Below are 18,756 nucleotides of genomic sequence, written 5' to 3'. Positions count from 1 at the left end.
GGGGGTACCCTAGGAGAATTTTGTTGGGAAACCTTATACCATCCACCCTACAGCCCTGATCTTAACTTTTCAGACTTTTTAGTCCACAAACCCAATTTCAAGGAACACAATTTGATTCCCTGGAAGATGTTTTTATGTTGTACAATTAAAAGAATGCAGAATTCTATGGGGCAGGTTTAGGACAACGGAAACACCACTTTCAGAAGTACACAGATCTAGATGTAAGAAAGCTTCACATTTTGATATTTTTGTTTAATAAAGATTTATTTGATTTTGTAGCAATACCTTTTTGGCTTACCCTCGTACATACACATACATTGTTTTTCTTCCTTCAACTAGTGAAACCACAGGACAAAAGGACAGGAAAGCTTCAGCTCACAATGGTATACAGTTTAAAAGATCAGGAAGGAATAACAAATTCCGTAACCAAGTACGCAGAAAAGGCATCCAGGTGCTGACATCCCACGCGGCCTGATCTACCTCTGGGTAGCGTGTAGATCACAGCTCCTCAGAGCTGGGGCAGCACTGTTACCAAAGCTGGCAGTTAACTGAAGAGCGAAGTTCGGGATCGTGTTACAGCCTGAGAAACAACAGAGCTCTGCCAGTCCCACTGACACTTGTCACGATCCTGCTTTTAACCAGCAACCTCCGGGCCTCTGGGAGAGGGGAGGATTCCTAACGCAGGTCGTTTCCAAGGGTAACAACGCAGCGGCACTTCCTTCAACGTGTGGACGCAACGGACGCTGCACGTCACTTCCGCTGCCTGTCCGTTGGATAGTTGACTTCACTGTCGTAAACTAGTGAAGTTTAACTACTTTTCGGTAATGAAGGCTGTTTTAGAAAAGTGATATCGTTGTAGGTCTCGCTGGCGACTGGCTCCTTTTTAGCTAATTAGTTAATCCTAGGTGCCGGTCATTGTATTTACTGCTCCTTACCGTTGTGCGTGGGGTACGGTGGCCGAGGAGGCTCGTGAACGGAGGAAGTAGCCGGAGAGTGGGTGTGCGCGCACGGTCCGGGCCAGAGGTGCACGTGGCGCCGGTGAGTTGCCCCAGGAAGCCCCAAGATCTGAGTGTTCTGGATGCAGAACGCAGCTGCGGGAGGGATGAGGGAAGGAGGGGATGAGGCGTGAAGAACTTGCTGCTTGCCAGCGGAGGAGGTTACCCTTTGGAACGAGGCTGGTGAGTGGCCGGCGCCCAAATGTCCATGGAGAGGTGCCACTCCTTACCCCTCGGGTCCATCACTGGTGCCTGGTCCGTGACTGGGCTGGCTGGGGTGCTATCGTCATTGGCCCCTTTATGGGGCTACGTTCAGCGGAGTTATGTGGTGTAACCCGATGCCACAGTGACCCAAAGGTACATACCGTTTTCTCACTTGGTAGGAGCGAGCATGTCTTTTCGAGGCGGAGGCCGTGGAGGCTTTAATCGAGGTGGTGGAGGTGGCGGCTTCAATCGTGGCGGCGGCGGCAGCAACAACCATTTCCGAGGTGGAGGCGGCGGCAATTTCCGAGGCGGCGGCGGCGGTAGAGGCGGATTTGGACGAGGGGGTGGCCGTGGAGGTTTTAACAAATTCCAAGACCAAGGACCTCCAGAACGTGTGGTTTGTATGTCAGCCGCAAAGCGTGGTGGTGGTGGGATCCGCCCGCAAATGTGACTTGGGGTCAGGCAGGTGCTGAAGGCTAGGTCCACCAGCTATCATCGGAAGGGTGGCAGGCCAGTCAGTCAGGCTCTTAGTAGACAGGGCTGTACGGAGACTTCAGTCCTGCTGTAGCAGGAAAGGGGGAGAGCTCGAAAGTGAAGTGCCCGAGTAACAGGTGTGAATAAGTGATGTTGTTAAGTACCGTGGAATGGGTTCCGACTCATAGCGACCCTGTAAATCTTTATGGGAGCAGAAAGCCTCATCTTTCTCCCGCGAAACAGCTGGTAGTTTCGAACTGCTGATCCTGAGGTTAGCAGCCCGATTCGTAACTACTACGCTTACCAGAGCTCCTTAAATAAGCAATTGTTGTTGTTAAGTGCTATCAAGTTGGTACTGATCCTTAGCGACCTTATGCACAGCACAACGAAACACTGCCTGATCCTGGGCCAACCTCACTACTGTTGCCACGCTTGAGTCCATCGATGCTGCCACTTGGCCAATCCATCTCGTTGGGGGGCTTACTCTTTTTCTCTGACCCTCCACCTTCCCAAACATGATATCCTTCTCCAGCGACTGCTCCCTGCTGACAATACCCCGGCAGTTTCCGCCGCCTCCAGTGTTTATAAACACCGCAGTCCAGTGTTTATCCTACACTAGGACTCCATGATACAAGGACTCCATGCCGACCTTGTGTTCAGCAGTCCAGTACTTATTAAATAAGTAATATTGGGTGCTTATTTTCCCATCTTAAAGGAGCTCTGGTAGCGTGGTGGTTGTGAATCAGGCTGTGAACCGCAAACTCAGCAGTTCGAAACTACCGCTGTTCCACGGGAGAAAGATGAGGCTTTCTGCTCCCATAAAGATTTCCAGCCTCAGAAACTCTGTACAGGGTCGCTATGAGTCAGAACCGACTCCATGGCACACAACCACCACCACCACCATTTTCCCATCTTACAGCTAAGAAAACTGATTTGGTGAAATTTGTTAGCAAAGGTCATAAGATGAGTGGTAAATGAACAGTAAATGATGTGTTTGAGATAAAAAGCCCAGTTTCTGACTCGAAAAGACCATCCTTTCAATTAGTACTTGTAAGTTAAAAGAGAATTTTTTTTTGAAGGTTAGAAGAATGACTTATTCAGAGCAGTTTGGGAATTATTTCCGCTGAGATGCAATGGAAGACAGGGCAAATGACACAGAGAGGTTTGAACCTGATGTAATAAAAACTCTTAATCTCATAATGCCACCATGGAGACGGAATGAACAGCATTTAATAGGGAATATATATGGGTTGAATCAGTATGCTGGATGGGGTGAAAAAGAGAGGAATGGCTAGAATCAAAGCCCATCCACGAGACATCCTGAGCCTAATTTAGTATAGTGGAAGTGAGGGAGGAAAGGATTAGATTGGAGTGAGATTTCAGAGGAAATAAAATCTGTAGAATGGCTAATGTACACAGGAGTGAAAGGTTCAGCTGCAGCCTTAAGAAGATAGAGCTGGGTTTTCAGCAATGTGATAGGTATTTCAGTTTGAGGTGACAGTTACAAATAAAGCTTGTTGCTAAGTGCTGTGGAGTTGGTTCCAACCACAGTGACCTCGTATAAGGTTTCCTTAGAAGAGCTGGTGGGTTTGAACTGCTGACCTTGTGTTGAGCAGTCCAGTACTTAACCTACTGCACCATACCAGGAGTCTAGAAATAGTTTGTTATTTGAAATTCTAGACATTCTTGAAAAGTTGTAGTCATTAGACAAGAAGTAGTAGTGAGAGGAGAATAAAAGGGACAAGAGCAACAAAGACTGATTCATAGTGGGAGATTCGAGAAGCAAGAGAAGCCAGGAGACTGAAGCAATGTTTAATCAAATAATAATAATTGTCATTATAGCAAAGCAAGGAGTCCTGGTAGGACTGTAGGATAAGCACAGGACTGCTAATTGCAAGTTTGACAGTTCCAACCCAACAGCCACTCCTTGGAAATCCTACATAGGGTCTTTGTGAGTCGGAACCGACTCTATGGCACTCAGCATAGTAAAGCAATGAAATCACTTTCATAATCTCACTTAATCTTCACATTACTTCACCCATTGTATGGTGGTACTGCTATTGTTATGTGCTGTGGAGTCAGTTCTGACTCATTGTGACCCTGTGCAGGGTTTCCGAGGCTGTAAATCTTTACAGGAGCAGAAAGCCTCATCTTTCTCCCATGGAACAGCTGGTAGTTTCGAACTGCTGACCATGAGATTAGCAGCCTGATTCATAACCACTACACTACCAGAGCTCCTTGGTACTGCTGTTAGCCCCGAATTAAAGATAACATTGGAGCCAGAGAGTGTGTTGCTTATCTCATATCTGAGAATACATTTTGGAGTTGACGTATCAGCCTGGCATATCTGATTTTGCTGTCTACACTCTTAATGAGTGTCATCTTTTGGCTTAGATGATAACAGTTATGGTGACATCCCAGGAAGTCAGCAAGGAAGCCTTCAGAAGAGAGATTGGATAAGATCACTTGAAGTTTTCAAGTCGCTTTATGTATTAACCTTTTCTTGTCTTATCTCAGTGTTAGGAGAGTTCATGCATCCCTGTGAAGATGACATCATTTGTAAATGTGTCACAGATGAAAACAAGGTGCCTTACTTCAATGCTCCTGTGTATTTAGAAAACAAAGAACAAATTGGAAAAGTGGATGAAATATTTGGACAACTTAGAGATTTTGTATCCTTTTCAGTTGGAAGATCTAGTGATCTCATTCAGGAGTAACTATTTACTTTTTCTGAAGCTGTTTAGTATTATGTTCAGTAAACTTGCTGTCCCATACTGGGCAGAGTAACTACTGCTACAGATTGGACCATGTAGAGAATATCGAGGGAGAACGCGTACATCAATATATGTTGAAATAATGCGCCTTCAAGGTGACTGGGAGTAGAAAGCTGTAGCACCTTTAGGTAAAAGTGCTACAAGATTGTGGTTTGCTTTGAGCTAATTGGAAGTTCTTCTTTCCATTGTCATTTGGAGCTATATTATATTTCTTACCCTTCCTGTATATTATAAGGCTTGATTTTAAAATTGCACATGAAGTTAGAATGATTGATACTTTCTTTGATTTTATTTGCTTATTTGCTCCTTAATGAAATTAATAGTATTTTTCAGTTAAATTGTCAGAAAACATGAAGGCTTCTTCCTTTAAAAAACTGCAGAAGGTGAGTCAAGTATATGATATAGGTTTGTTGTTAAATGCTGTTGGACCGCTTCCCACTCACAGTGACCCTTTATAGGGTTTTTGAGGAGCCGCTGATGGGTTTGAACCACCAACCTTGAGGTTAGCAGTCCAGTGTTTATCCTACAGCACCACAACAGGACTCCATGATACAAGTTTGTTGTTTTTAAGTGTAATCGAATCGGTCCCAAGTCATACCACCCTGTATAGGGCTCCCAAGGAGCAACTGGTGGGTTTGAACCACCAGCCTGTGGTTAGCAGTCCAGTGCTTATCCTACAGTGCCACACCAGGACTCCTGTGGCTAATAAGGTGTGGTATTTGACAGTATAAATACAAACAGTATATTTGAGAGGAATGACTGTGAAGGGAATAAAATTGATAATGTAGAGAGGGGTTGTAGTTAAATGCCTTCGAGTCAGTTCTTAACTCATAGTAACCCAGTATAGGGTTTCTGAGGAGTAGCTGATGGGTTTGAGGCACTGATTTTGCAGTTAGCAGCCCAGTGCTTATCCTACAATACCACACCAAGACACGCACATCTATTTTAAATACCTGTATTATAGTTTAGGGATCCCTGAGGGTACGGTGGTTTAGTACCTAGCTGCTAACCTAAAGGCTGGTGGTTTGAACCCACTAGTCACTCCACTGGAGGAAGATGTGATAGTCTACTTCTTTAAAGTTTGTTCCGACTCATAGCGACCTTGTATTGGGGTTTCTGAGGAGCGGCTAGTGGGTTAGAACGGCCAATTTTGCAGTTCAAGCCGACCTTGTGGTCTAGTGCATTATCCTATAGCGCCACACAAGACAACCTTGGAAACACTGTGGAGTAGTTCTCCTCTGTCCCATATAGTTGCTATAAGTTGGAGTCGATTTAATAGCAACTTTATATATACAGTTTTGAAGTTCTCTATAACTGTTCTGTGTAGAAAGATACAATCGATCTCTACATTTCATTGTAAAAATTGCCCTGTAACTCCATATTCTTTTTCATGTTGTATGTTTAGTCTTTTATTAATTTGTCCTTTTTAAAGATTTATGGCCTCAGAAACCCTATACAGAGTCACTGTGAATCAGAGCCGCCACCTACCACCACCACCACAAACTCTTGGAAAAGCTAGTATGTCAGTGTTTTATTTTGCATGTTACATTTTTAGTATTTTGTATTACACTTGGCATTTTTGTTGAAGGAAAATATAGTTAAATTGTGATTTGATTTCTAAAGAGAAAAACAGATTGAATTGGTCCTGACTTTCGTATATAAGCATATAATTTTATTGTGTGCCAGAATTTGTGTTTTTTATACTTTAGTACTCTTGATTCTCATTATAATGTTGTGAGGTAGGTACTTTATTATCTTTATTTCACAGATGAGAAAATAAAGGCACAGAGTAATTCAGTCCTTGCCTAGGTTTACAGAATAATAAGTGGTGGGATTGGGATTTGAATCCAGGTGGTTTTACATCTAGGTTCTTAGTGACTTCGCTGTGCTGTCCCCTGAGTGATCATGCTGATTCTTCTATTATGCTTCCAGTTTTATATAGACCCATATAAGCTGCTTCCACTGCAGAGGTTTTTACCTCGACCTCCAGGTGAGAAAGGACCTCCAAGAGGTGGTGGCAGGGGAGGTCGAGGAGGAGGAGGAGGAAGAGGAGGTGGAAGAGGAGGAGGTGGCAGAGGTGGAGGTAGAGGTGGTAAGTTACTTGTTCAAAAAATTTTTAATAAGATTTCAAAGTCACAGCTAATTCAATTTCTTTTACATTTTTACATTAGGAAAACTATGCAGTATAATTGTATGTAGATGACACATACATTATTTTCTTTTTGGTAAACCTGCTCTCATACCTTGGCATATGGCTTATAGTGTTAATGTTAAGTTTCAACCACAGATTTAAAAAGAAAAATATATAGTTATATTTTTCAGGTGTTTATCTCTTATAGTATTCATGTAATGTTTTGTATTTTAGTAAAGTATAAGATTATCGAGTTTCTTTGTTAATGAGTATCGCTTAAATGCTGAGATCGATCATATATGTTTTTAGTATTCATCTTTTAATACTCAGCAAAACCTGTGAGTTACCCTTATTTTATATAAGGAAGCAGAGGCTTTTAGAAGTTAATTTTCCTTACTCTGCTAATTGGCAGACCCACACTTGAAATTCATGTCTTCTGATGTCACGTCAAAGAATGTTACCAAACTTTTTTTTGCTATGATTTCAGAATGTTATTAGATATATTTCTAGAGCTAACATGGCAAGAGGACTTGAAACTTGGGCTTGGACAACTCCTGCTATTTGATCAGCATAAAAGAGGAAACCTTGTTTTTATCTTTGATTTTATTTAATCGTCATTTCACTCTATAAATGTAGTTATTTTGATATAGAGGGGAAGTTAATTAAAATATTTGAACTCATTCCTTTTATAAGTATTTTTGGTGGTGTGTGGGTATGTGCCATCAAGTTGATTTCAACTCATAGTGATCCACACTGACAGAGTAGAGTTGCCCCATAGAGTTTCCTATATTGTGTCCACGCACTGTAGGATAAGCACTGGACCGGTAAACACAGCTTAGTGGTTCCAACCCACCAGCTGTTCCTTGGAAACCCTGTATAGGCTTACTATGTGTTGGAACTCATTTGACAACACATAACAACAACAATCTTTCTGGGAGCTGATCACCAGGTCTTTTCACCCACTGAACTGCTTACGGGATCGAACCAAGGATCTTTTGATTAGCAACCTAGTGCATATCCATTGCATCACCACGATTCCTTTTTGGAGAGGTACTTTTTGTTGTTTAGTGTTTTTGAGTCGGTTCCAACTTAAAGTGCCAGTAAAGAGTTTCTGAGGCTGTATGTTTTTGCAGTGAGCATTTGATGAATTGAGATCCTCTCATTCCCATTCTATATTCAGTCTCATATTTAACATTTTTTCCTAAACAATATCCACAATTCTGTCCTTAAAATTTTACCTTATATTTTTGTGCTAGCATTTTACAAGTATATGCTTACTTTCTTTCCCATTTTATAATTTCGACTTTTTAAAATATATATAATTAGTCTCTCAAATAGGTTACTATGGAGACTGAAAAATAGGAAGCCAAAGGTGTTGGGTCCTAGAAAATTGCTTAAGAAATTTTAAGATTTCTTGGATCATCAATATGTGAGCCTCTGAGATACGGTCCATATGTAGCTCAATTCATCTTAAACACGTCTATTATAGTATTTCCAGAGCAAAAGCCACCCATATCTGCCACTCAGTCAGAAGTTACCATAAGCAAAAGCTAAAGTAGGCATACAACTTACCAATAGGACTGAACTAAATTTTAACACAATGAGTTTTTCCGAGTTCATTAAGGCAGAATATTTGTTTAATTCTGGGCAACTACTACTATGAATGTCAGAAGAGACCCTGAAACTTGCTCTCCAGCATAGAGATGCTAAAGCAAATGGAAGAAATAAGGAAGTACAAGAACTGAACAGAAAATTTCAAAGATCAGCTCGAGAAGATAAAGCCAAATATTATAATAAAAGGTGCAAAGATCTGGAATCAGAAAACCAAAACAGAAGAACACGCTCAGCATTTCTCAAGCTGGGGGAACTGAAGAAAAAATTCAAGCCTGGACTTTCGTTATTGAACGATTCTCTGGACAAATTATTGAATGATGCAGAAAGCATCAAGAGAATATGGAAGGAATACTCAGAGTCACTGTACCAAAAGGAAATGATTAACGTTCAACTGTTTCAAGAGGTAGCATATGATCAAGAGCCAGTGAAACTGAAGGAAAAAGTCCAAGGTGCATTGAAGGAATTGGCAAAGAACAAGGTACCAGGAATTGATGTAATAAAAATTGAAATCTTTCAAGAAAGTGAGGCGGCACAGGAGGCACTCATTCATCTCTGCCAAGAAATTTGGAAGACAACTGTCTGGCCGACTAATTGGAAGAGATTGATATTTGTGCCCATTCCAAAGAGCGGTGACCCAATGAAATGTGGAAATCATCGGATAATCTCTTTGATATCCCATGCAAGTAAAGTTTTATTCAAGGTAATACAGAAACAGCTACAACCATATATTGACAGAGAACTTCCAGAGGTTCAAGCCAGATTCAGAGGACGTCGTGGAATGAGGGATACCATTGCTGATGTCCGATGGATCATGGCTGAAAGCGGAGAATATCAGAAAGATGTTTACCTGTGCTTTATTGACTACACAAAGGCTTTCAATTGTGTGGATCATGACAAGCTATGGACAACATTGCGAAGTATGAGTATTCCAGAACACTTAATTGTGCTCATGAGGAACCTGTACATGGACCAAGAAGCAATTGTTCAAACAGAACATGGGAACACTGAATGGTTTCAAATTAAGAAAGGTGTGCAACAAGGTTGTATTCTTTCACTATACTTATTCAATCTGTATGCTGAACAAATAATACGAGAAGCTGGGTTCTATGAAGAAAAACGTGGCATCAGGATTGGAGGAAGACTCATTAACAACCTGCGATATTCAGATGATACAACCTTGCTTGCTGAAAGTGAAGAGGACTTAAAACATTTACTGTGAAGATCAAAGAGCAAAGCCTTCGTTATGGATTACATCTCAATGTCAAGAAAACAAAAATCCTAACCACTGGACCAGTAAACATTCTTATCAATGGAGAAAAGATTGAAGTTGTTAAGGACTTCCTTCTTCTTGGATCAACTTCTTGGATCAAAACTCACAGAAGCAGCAGTCAAGAAATCAACGTATTGCATTAGGCAAATCTGCTGCACAAGACCTTTTTAAAGTGTTGAAGAGCAAAGATGTTAGCTTGAGGTCTAAGGTGCGCCTGACCCAAGCCATGGTATTTTCAATAACCTCATATGCATGCGAAAGCTGGAGAGTGAATAAGGAAGATCATAGAAGAATTGATGCTTTTGAGTTAATGGTGTTGGAGGAGAATATTGAAAGTGCCAAAAGACCCAATAGATCCGTTTTGGAAGAAGTGCAGCCAGAGTGCTCCTTAGAGGCCAAGATGGCCACACTTCGTCTCTTGTACTTCAGGCTTATTGTCAGGAGGGACCAGTCACTGGAGAAGGATTTCATGTTTGATAGGGTGGAGGGTCAGAGAAAAAGAGGAAGACCCCCAAGTTGATGGATTGGCCATGTAGCAGCATCGATGGACCTCAAGCGTGGCAACAGTAGTGAAGTTGGCCCTGGATCGGCCATCAAAATCCAGTGTTTCGTTCTGCTGTTCATAGGCCACTATGGGTTGGTACCAAGTTGATGGCACCTAACAACAACTACTACTACTATAATTTCTCCTTTAAAAATTCTGTAGGGTAAAATATGTTAATCAATATTTCTTAATCTTTATATAACTTGAGTTGATCTTTGTAGACTTACCAGAATGATACACTACAATTTAATGCATACTTCCTGTTTTTAGGTGGATTTAGAGGTGGAAGAGGAGGAGGTGGAGGCTTCCGAGGAGGAAGAGGGGGTGGTGGTTTTAGAGGTGAGTGGAAACGAAAAATCCTTACATGACTGAATTGTATAATTGATATTGTCTATCATTTTTTCTTATTACATGTGCTATTTATTTCTTCGGCCCATAGAGTGTAGAACAGTGTGTCCCATGCTCTAGCTTAATTTATGACTTCATTATATGTCACTCTTTTTTTGTTTTCCCTTTTTATGTTATTTTTTTTTCACCTACTTCTAATTTCGGCTGTTAGGGATTTAGAGATAGCAGGTAATCTTATTACTGTGTTTGCTGTGTTTTTTGATTATTTTCAAGTCACCTTAGCCCTTAAAAGCTGAACTATTACATCTTTCCAAAAAATTGATATGTTTGCAAACCCAACTCCTTTCTTACTTGTTTAATTATACTATCTTTTATATACCAATTGATTATTTCAGAAATGATCATTTGAGTCATATGAAACATTGTAGTAAAAACTAATTTAAAAAATTAAAAAGATAACATGAGTATTAGTTAAACTTGGCATAAGATTTGCTTAAGATGACAGACAACTAGTACTGATTTTAAAGTTGAGACTAGGGTAATCGTGCCTTAATACTTCATTTTTTATTTATTCTTAAAACTACTTTTCTCTTAAACAGGGAGAGGACATTAAGTTTGACAGTGGACAGACAGACCTCACCATTTGACTGCATTAGGCTGCATGATCTACTTCTACTTGTTTATTAAGCAAGTCCTGAAGAACTGGTCGTTTTCTGACAGTGGAGTTACTCTGTCACCATCATGCAAAAATGAGTGCAATAGAGAATGGTCAATCTTGCTCTAAAAGAGCATGAACTAAATCTATGTTTTGTATGAGTTGGGCACTCTGTGGGTGCTTAGTAAATGGACAAGAGTTTTCTTTTGATGTCTATTTGAATTTTTAAAATAAAGCTTTTTATTCCTTTACAGCTGTGTTTATTAAACCTAGCCTATAAGCTGAAAGGAACCAATAAAGCTTATTTGATTGAAGATAGAAAAAATAATTTGTTTGCATCTGTTTCTGATAGACTACTGCAGTAATACTTCACACTATTTATATGAGGGTGTGAATTAATGCTCTCTTTTGTATATGAGAAAACTTGGTGGTCTTTATTATATTTGCCTTTTGTAGTTTAGGGCGTAAGGAGCTCTGGTAGTGTAGTGGTTACGAATCGGGCTGCGAGCCGCAAGGTCAGCAGTTCGAAACTACCAGCTGTTCTGCTGGAGAAAGATGAGGCTTTCTGCTCCCGTAAAGATTTCCAGCCTCGGAAACCCTGTACAGGGTCGCTATGAGTCGGAACCGACTCCACGGCACGTAACAACAACAACAACAGTTTAGGGCGTAATGTATGCTACATAATACATGAGCCCAAAAAGCAGTTTATTTAAGTGTAGTTAGTAATTGATCAGAAAATGGTAGTAATATGAATCTATTAAAGTAAATTTCTTCATTCGTTGTAGATGGAATACAGGTATACATTCCCTTGTTTCCACAAATCTGACATTCACAGCAGAATCATGGCATCCTATCAGTTTTTTCTCCCACCTTCTCTCACCCAGACCCCACAGGGTAGAACATGGTTTGGTTGGTAGTTACAGACTGTGGCTAAAAGAGACATTAGATAATTCACTATAACACAGGCAGTTACTTTTGAGTCAAGTTTCTATTTTAAGTGACATTGCATTAATGAATTTGCGGTAAATACTGAGTTCCATTGTAAAGATGGCTTTGATGGCTTTTCACATTTTATATCTTTTGAGTTGGCAAATACTCTTGATTCCTTGCTTCCTGTCCAAAAGCACTTGTTGCCATAGCAATGAATAGTTTAATGGAATAAAAACATTACTGTTTTCTGGTATTACTGAAAATTTAGAAATAATACGCACGGAGGATTGACTTAGGCCAATTGAGGAGGAATGTGAAATTAAAGGATTGTGGGCCTATAAACATTAAAATAAGGAGATCTGGTAGTGTAGTGGTTATGAGTCAGGCTGCTAATCTCATGGTCAGCAGTTCGAAACTGCCATTGGTTCTCATGAGAAAGATGAGGCTTTCTGCAATCAAAAGTGTACGGCCTCTGAAACCCTATACAGGGTTAATATGAGTTGGAACCAACTCCATGCCACACCACCACTACCACCACAAATACTAAAATGGAGTCCTGGTGTGGCATTGTGGGTTAATGCGCTGGACTACAAAGTCAGTTTGAATCGCAAGATCAGCAGTTCAAGTTCACCAGCCAGTCCTTGGAAACCCTATACAGGGTTGCTATGAGTAGGAACTGATTATTAAAATATGCCAATATTTCTCAATATTTTTACTCATCTGTAAAACCTCCCATCTACAGCACAAAACTAACCCATCTTTGGAATTACAGTGGACCCTTGAACAACGACAGGGTCTGAGGTGCCAACTTCCTGCACAATTGAACATCCACATGAATTAATTTACAGTTGTCCCTTGAACAGCATGAGCTTGAACTGTGCAGGGACCCACTTATAGATATATCACTTTAAATCTTCCAAGAGCTAAAAGGAGAGAAAGGCAAGCAGAGAGGATCCTGGGTATCACCAAGAGAGAAGTGCCAGGAGCAGAAGCATTCTTTGGACCTGGGGTCCCCATGATAACTTTCTAGACCCAAGGAAAGATTGATATCAAGATAACGTGCTCTCCATGGAATACCACCAGATCCACAGATGTTGAAAGTAAACAAAGACCTGCAGAAACCACAGAGAAAGCCTTCCCCTGAGCTGGGGCTGGTGCCCTGAATTTGAACTTCTAGCCTACTAAAGTGTGGGAGGATAAATTTGTTAAAACAATCCATTTGTGGTATTTCTATTATAGCAGCACTATATGAACCCTAAGGAGCTCTGGTAGCATAGTGGTTATGAGTCGGGCTGCTAACCTCAAGGTCAGCAGTTCAAAACTGCCCAGCTGTTCCACGGGACAAAGATGAGGCTTTCTGCTCCTGTAAAGATTTGCAGCCTCAGAATCCCTGTACAGTTTGGCTATGAGTCGGAACCCCCATCACCAGATGAGCGCTGGTGTAGTGTTGTGGGATAAGCACTGGACTGGTAACTGTAAGATTGGCAGTTCAAACCCACCAGCGGCTCTTGGAAACCCTATACAGGGTTGGTATTATTTGGAACTGACTCAATAATACACAGCAACAGATAAGTAAGACAGGTCTCTTTCTGCTCTGACATTTTAATATGAAATTAGGAAAGCAGGTAAATATAGCCTTCTAGTGGTTCTGTTGGAGTCCTGGTGTGGTGCTACAGGATAATGCACTGCTCCACAAGGCCAGTTTGAACTACAAGGTCAGCAGTTCAAACTCAACCGCTGCTCCTTGGAAACCCTATACAGGTTTGCTATGAGTTGGAACCAACTCAACTGCACTTAACACCAACAACAGTAGTGGTGGTTATATGCTTACACAGTGTCTACTTTGGTGCATCTAACACTTCAAATTTTTTCTGATTTTAAGAAATTCACTATTGAGAAGAATCAGATTTTCATATAGTCCTGGTATGGCCTTGTGTGTTAAGGCGCTGGACTGCAAAGTCCATTTGAACTGCAAGGTCGGCAGTTCAAGCTCACCAGCTGCTCCTCGGAAATCCTATACAGGGTTGTTATGGGTCTGCACTGACTCGAAGGCACTTCACAACAACAACAACAACAACAACCTGACATAAAAAAAAAACATATCCTCCACCTAGGTCTATATGCTTCTAAGGCAGTGTTTCCCTTTCTCTAACTGTTCCCTGAAGAATCTGTGTTCTTTAATTTATACCATGTCAAAAAGGCTGTTTTGGCATCCTTAAGGGACTCAAATCATGTTCCTTTGAAATGTACTTAGAGTTTGGGGTAATAAAAAGGAATCTGAAGGGACATATTCTGGGTTGTAGAGTGAATGGAGTATGGTTTCCTGATGAAATTCTCATAGGATAGCCCTCACTACCCTCCAAAAATGAACAGGTGCATTGTCATGATGGAAAAAATTTCCTCGGTGCAACTTTCCTGGCCTTTTTCTCACCAATGTAGTTTTAAGTTTTCTCAAAACTTCTATAAAGCTCTTGTGATCACCTTGTGTCCTTTGTGGAAATCTACTGAAATTACCTCTTTAGAATCTCAAATAACAGTCCCCATAACCTTCTGAGCTGACCTCCCTGCCTTGAATTTAACTGACCTAGAAGATCCCCTCAGAAGCCACTGTTTCAATTGAATTTTGCATTCTTGATTTTATTGGTAAATCTAAGACGTCCCCAATTATGAGTAATTCCATAAAATCATCTTCATTAGCTTCAATCTTGCTTTAAAGACTGATAAAAAGAAAGATCAGCTCTTCGAGTTAGCTGATCTTCTCACAACAATTTTGACACCCTTTGATCCAAATGAAGATGCTGCATCATGTGAGATCTCAGTTAAGAGTCTATGGTAATTCTATGGTCTTTTCTCAACAGTTTCTGTACTTCAGTTGGTTTCTTTATTTATTGAGGTTGGCAGTCTCACCTCTGTTGGCTCATCTTTCAGTTCTTCCTTAAAACTCAGATCCATCATGTTTTTACCCATAGTACAAAAACAAAAGTGTATTTTTATTATTTTTTTTTATTTTGAGACTAAGACAAGTATATTAATGAGAAAACTTGTTTGTAGCCATTCCCTGACCACCGAGACATGTTGAAACACATTTTGTTTGAAATAAGCCTGTGCATGTACAGAGTGAAACCCTACTAACAATATTTTTTGATGCCCTTATATGTTTGTATAAGCAAAGGATATCATCAGAAAAGATACTACCAACAATGTTGATGAATTTAGGTGTGTGAAGATTGGAAGGATGTGAGGAAGATTACGTCTTTATTTACTTGTAATTATTTAATTGCTAAGGAAAAAAGGGGGAAATGGCAAAGAAAAAATTTGAAGGTATCAGCAGATATGGGGATCTCAATCTGAGGAGTTTCAGAAACCAATTGGCTCTTAGTTTCAGAACTGGTTTCCAGGAGAGATTAGTCGGGTCAAGTAAGCAATTGCACTGTTTTTCTGAGTTTGCTTATTGCTTGAATGGGGTCTTTATGCTTGCTAACCTCCTTAGATATAATTTATGCTCAATAAAGTGGAACTGGTTTGCTCTTTGTATTTTGCTAATGAGCTTTTCCCTGGTTCTGGGAATTCAAATGCTTTCCCTTTTAGCCTAATTAACTCTATTAAAGAAAGGCCTCTATGTGAAAGCCCCTCTTTGAGGTGTTTTAGTGGAATTGATTGGTACTGAAAATTATTTCCTCACTGGTTGTTAATATTTCCTCACTGGTTGTTATTGGAGGTGTGTTATGAAGGCTGTCTCAACATCATCCCTCCAAAATGCGGAGGAATGATTTGGGCAACAGTTCTGACTCTACAAATGAAGGTAACTCCGTTTTTTCACAGACCGAACACAAGATTGTTGCAACTTACTTGATTATGGCAGGTATGGTTGTTTAATTACTCCATTAACAGTTCATCTTGTTTTAGAATAGGAGAAGAAAAGTTTTTCAGCATAAGGAAACTAGAAAGGATGGATTTCAGAATTTGGGTTAAAAGAATGTTTCAAGCTATGCATTGCTGGTCAACTTCCACAGGTCACTTACTTTTTCTAAGTTAGTTTGCTCATCTCCTATGTGACAATGTTACTGCTTGCTATATCTACTTGCAGGCTGTAGAGATCAAATAAGATATTATAAGTGTTAACGGGGGTCACTGTCACAAATTATTTTGAATCGTGATTAAACATCATGACAGCAGTGAAATGGGACAGATGAGTTTTATACAAAATGAATAATTCTTTTGCTTTATTCATCCATATATTTGGTTATTTTATTGTCAAATTAAGTTTTTGCTGGGAAAGAGTATGTTTGTATCATGATAAAATGTATTTTTTATAGCATTTACTATTATTGTATACTTTTTTATAGATATAGTTTGTCTTTGATAGCAGAATCTAGCCAAGATTAAAAGTTTTGGAAAGAAAATTCAAGTTCTATATATATATATAGAAGACTATATTGGCAATGAGAGCAGAGTTTGATCATTTATTTTACTTGTGAATGTTAAAATGTAATGGAACTCTTGAACTTGGATCTCATCTTTTGTGTCTTTGCAACTGTGGACAAATCCCTTCCCTTTTAGTTCTTCCAGTTTCCTACCTGTTAAATGAGGATCAGATTGTTTTGAGGGGTAAGGGAAATGACACATAAAGCACCTTGGGAATAGTAGATGAATACTTGTTTCTTTCTCACCCACATATACATGCTCATTGATTAAATACTGGATTAATCACTTAGAGAAAGGCTTCTTTGCAGAAGAAAAGGGTGTGAGAAATTATAAAAAATTTTTTGAATCCTTTTTGTGCATCTAAGTAAAAGTGTGATGTAACCTTTATACTGAACAAACTCTCCATTTCCAACTTTATGTTCCTGCAATTAATTTTTTTGTTGTTAAATGTTGTCAAGTTGGTTCTGACTCATAGCTACCCTGTGTAGGGTTTCCAAGGAATAGCTGGTGGGTTTGAATCACTGACATTGTGGTTATAGCAGTCTAGTGCTTATCCTGTAGTGCCACACCAGGGCACTATAATAATGAACTTTAGAAGGAACAATTTTTATTATATTGGTGTTTTTTTTAAATTAAATTTTATGAAAAATTTCAAGCATATCCAAAAATATAGGGAACGGTATGACAAATCTTCATTATTATTATTACTTCATAATTGCTTAGTTTTCTCCTATAATTAATAATTATAATATTGTTTCTTATGTTAGAAATTGTGTCTAAGAATATTAAAGGGGATCACAGTGACTACATACAATAAGCACTGGACTGAGAGACATAGGTCTAATGTTTGAGCCTGCGAGCCACTCCATAGGAGAAAGATGAGGCTTTCTGCTCCCACAAATACTTAAAAGCATCGGAAACCCTATGCAGGGTCATTATGAGTCAGAACCAACTCTAAGGCACTTAACGACAACAAAGATATTAAAAGTATGATGGACTGCCAAAAGACCAAGGAAGTCTGTGTTAGAAGAAGGATAGCCAGAATACTTCTTAGAAGTCATTATGGCCAGACTTCATCTCTCATATTTCAGACATCCAGGAGGGACCAGTCCCTGGAGAAGGACTTCATGCTTGGTAAAGTGGAGGGTTAGCGAAAAATAGGAAGGCCCCCAACAAGATGGATTGGAACAGTGGCAGCAGCAGTAGGCTCAAGCATAGCAATGTTTGTGAGGTTGGTGCAGGACCAGGCAGTGTTTCGTTCTGTTGTGCATAAGGTCACTATGAGTTGATATCAACTTAACATCACCTAACAAAGACAATAACAAGAAGAAGTTAATTTTTATAAATATTAGTGATGTGTTCATTCAAAAAACATTTGAATCTTGGAAACCCTATTCAGGGTTGCTATGAGTCAGAACTAACTTGATGGCACAAGTTCTATTTTCTTTTAGAGATTTTTTGTTGTTGCTAATGTATGAGAGAACAAATGTACTATTTAAAGAAAACAATCTCATCACAGTCCTATTGGAAATACTTTGTATTCAAGCTTTTGATTTATTTAGTTTTGGTTCATTCATTAAACAAATCTGTTTATGTTTCATGCTGAAAGAACATAGAAAGCCTTAGGACCCTGAAATCTATATGGGAAAACTAGGAAGATATGCGAGTTAAATAATATAGCATTACAATATAGGCAAGTACTTTGGGAAATTTTAGAAAAGAGAATGTACTGTAGGTAGAAGAAGGTTTGGGAGTAGAATTGATCTTGAAATGGATATTGAAGGATGGATAGCATTTGGATAGGTAGAAATAAATAGTGAGAGGAAGGAGTCAAGATTTACAATATATGTGTCATATTTGATAAATGGAAGGCTTGTTTGGACTTGTTTGTTTGTTGAAATTTGCTTTGTTGTTGTTAAGTGTTATTGAGTTAGTTCCGACTCATAATGACCCCTGTATAGGGTTTCCAAGGAGTGGCTGTGGATTTGATCCACCGATCTCGTGGTTAGCAGTCCAGTGCTTATCCTATAGTATCACACCAGGGAGTGAAAACAGATTAAGGCTAAAAACCTGGGATGTAAGGTTGGGATATTTGGATTTTTATCCCTCAGGCAGAGGGAATATTGTAAGATTTGAGAAGAGCCTTGACAAATTCTATGTTGTAGCAAGTGAATTCTGCCAGCAAAATGTTAAAAGAAGTTTTGAATGAAGTACCAAGATATAGTAGAAGTTCTTAACGGACACTTTTATGTATTGGAACTTAGAAACCTTTCCTTTGTCTCCAATAAAGAGGGGACTGCTTACCGGTAATTCTATTGATGATGATGAACAATCTCTATTGCTTGTTGTTTAGCCCTCCTTTTGTTATTATTGTTGTTGTTGTTGTTGTTGT

The 18,756-nt window shown here is 39.6% G+C and overlaps 2 protein-coding genes across 2 annotated transcripts in view; both read left to right on the top strand.

The window, feature by feature from the left end:
- The first annotated feature begins 1,380 nt into the window (after nucleotides 1-1,380).
- Nucleotides 1,381-11,289, top strand: GAR1 (GAR1 ribonucleoprotein). The gene is made up of 6 exons (XM_006869339.1): nucleotides 1,381-1,600; nucleotides 4,191-4,345; nucleotides 4,771-4,830; nucleotides 6,380-6,539; nucleotides 10,277-10,345; nucleotides 11,264-11,289. Exons 1-6 carry the CDS (start codon nucleotides 1,387-1,389, stop codon nucleotides 11,287-11,289), a joined length of 684 nt encoding a protein of 227 aa, XP_006869401.1. The 5' UTR covers nucleotides 1,381-1,386.
- Nucleotides 11,290-15,695: 4,406 nt separating this feature from the next.
- The window catches only part of RRH (retinal pigment epithelium-derived rhodopsin homolog), a 31,823-nt gene continuing 28,762 nt past the window's right edge, over nucleotides 15,696-18,756 (top strand). Inside the window, exon 1 of the mRNA XM_006869316.1 lies at nucleotides 15,696-15,801. Coding sequence (XP_006869378.1) covers nucleotides 15,696-15,801 — 106 coding nt within the window. The remainder of the gene's footprint in view (nucleotides 15,802-18,756) is intronic.

The sequence above is a fragment of the Chrysochloris asiatica genome, unplaced genomic scaffold, assembly GCF_000296735.1.
Source record: "Chrysochloris asiatica unplaced genomic scaffold, ChrAsi1.0 scaffold00129, whole genome shotgun sequence".
Classification (NCBI taxonomy): domain Eukaryota; kingdom Metazoa; phylum Chordata; class Mammalia; order Afrosoricida; family Chrysochloridae; genus Chrysochloris; species Chrysochloris asiatica.
The sequence above is the reverse complement of the archived record's forward strand: the minus strand, read 5'-3'. Positions and strand labels throughout refer to the sequence as shown.

Bases quoted from the DNA above. Each gene is read 5' to 3' on its own strand.
- GAR1 (XM_006869339.1), top strand. From the start codon at position 1,387: ATGTCTTTTCGAGGCGGAGGCCGTGGAGGCTTTAATCGAGGTGGTGGA. The intron at 4,831-6,379 runs GTGAGTCAAGTA...TTATGCTTCCAG, and splicing joins CCTTTAAAAAACTGCAGAAG to TTTTATATAGACCCATATAA. The intron at 6,540-10,276 runs GTAAGTTACTTG...TCCTGTTTTTAG, and splicing joins CAGAGGTGGAGGTAGAGGTG to GTGGATTTAGAGGTGGAAGA.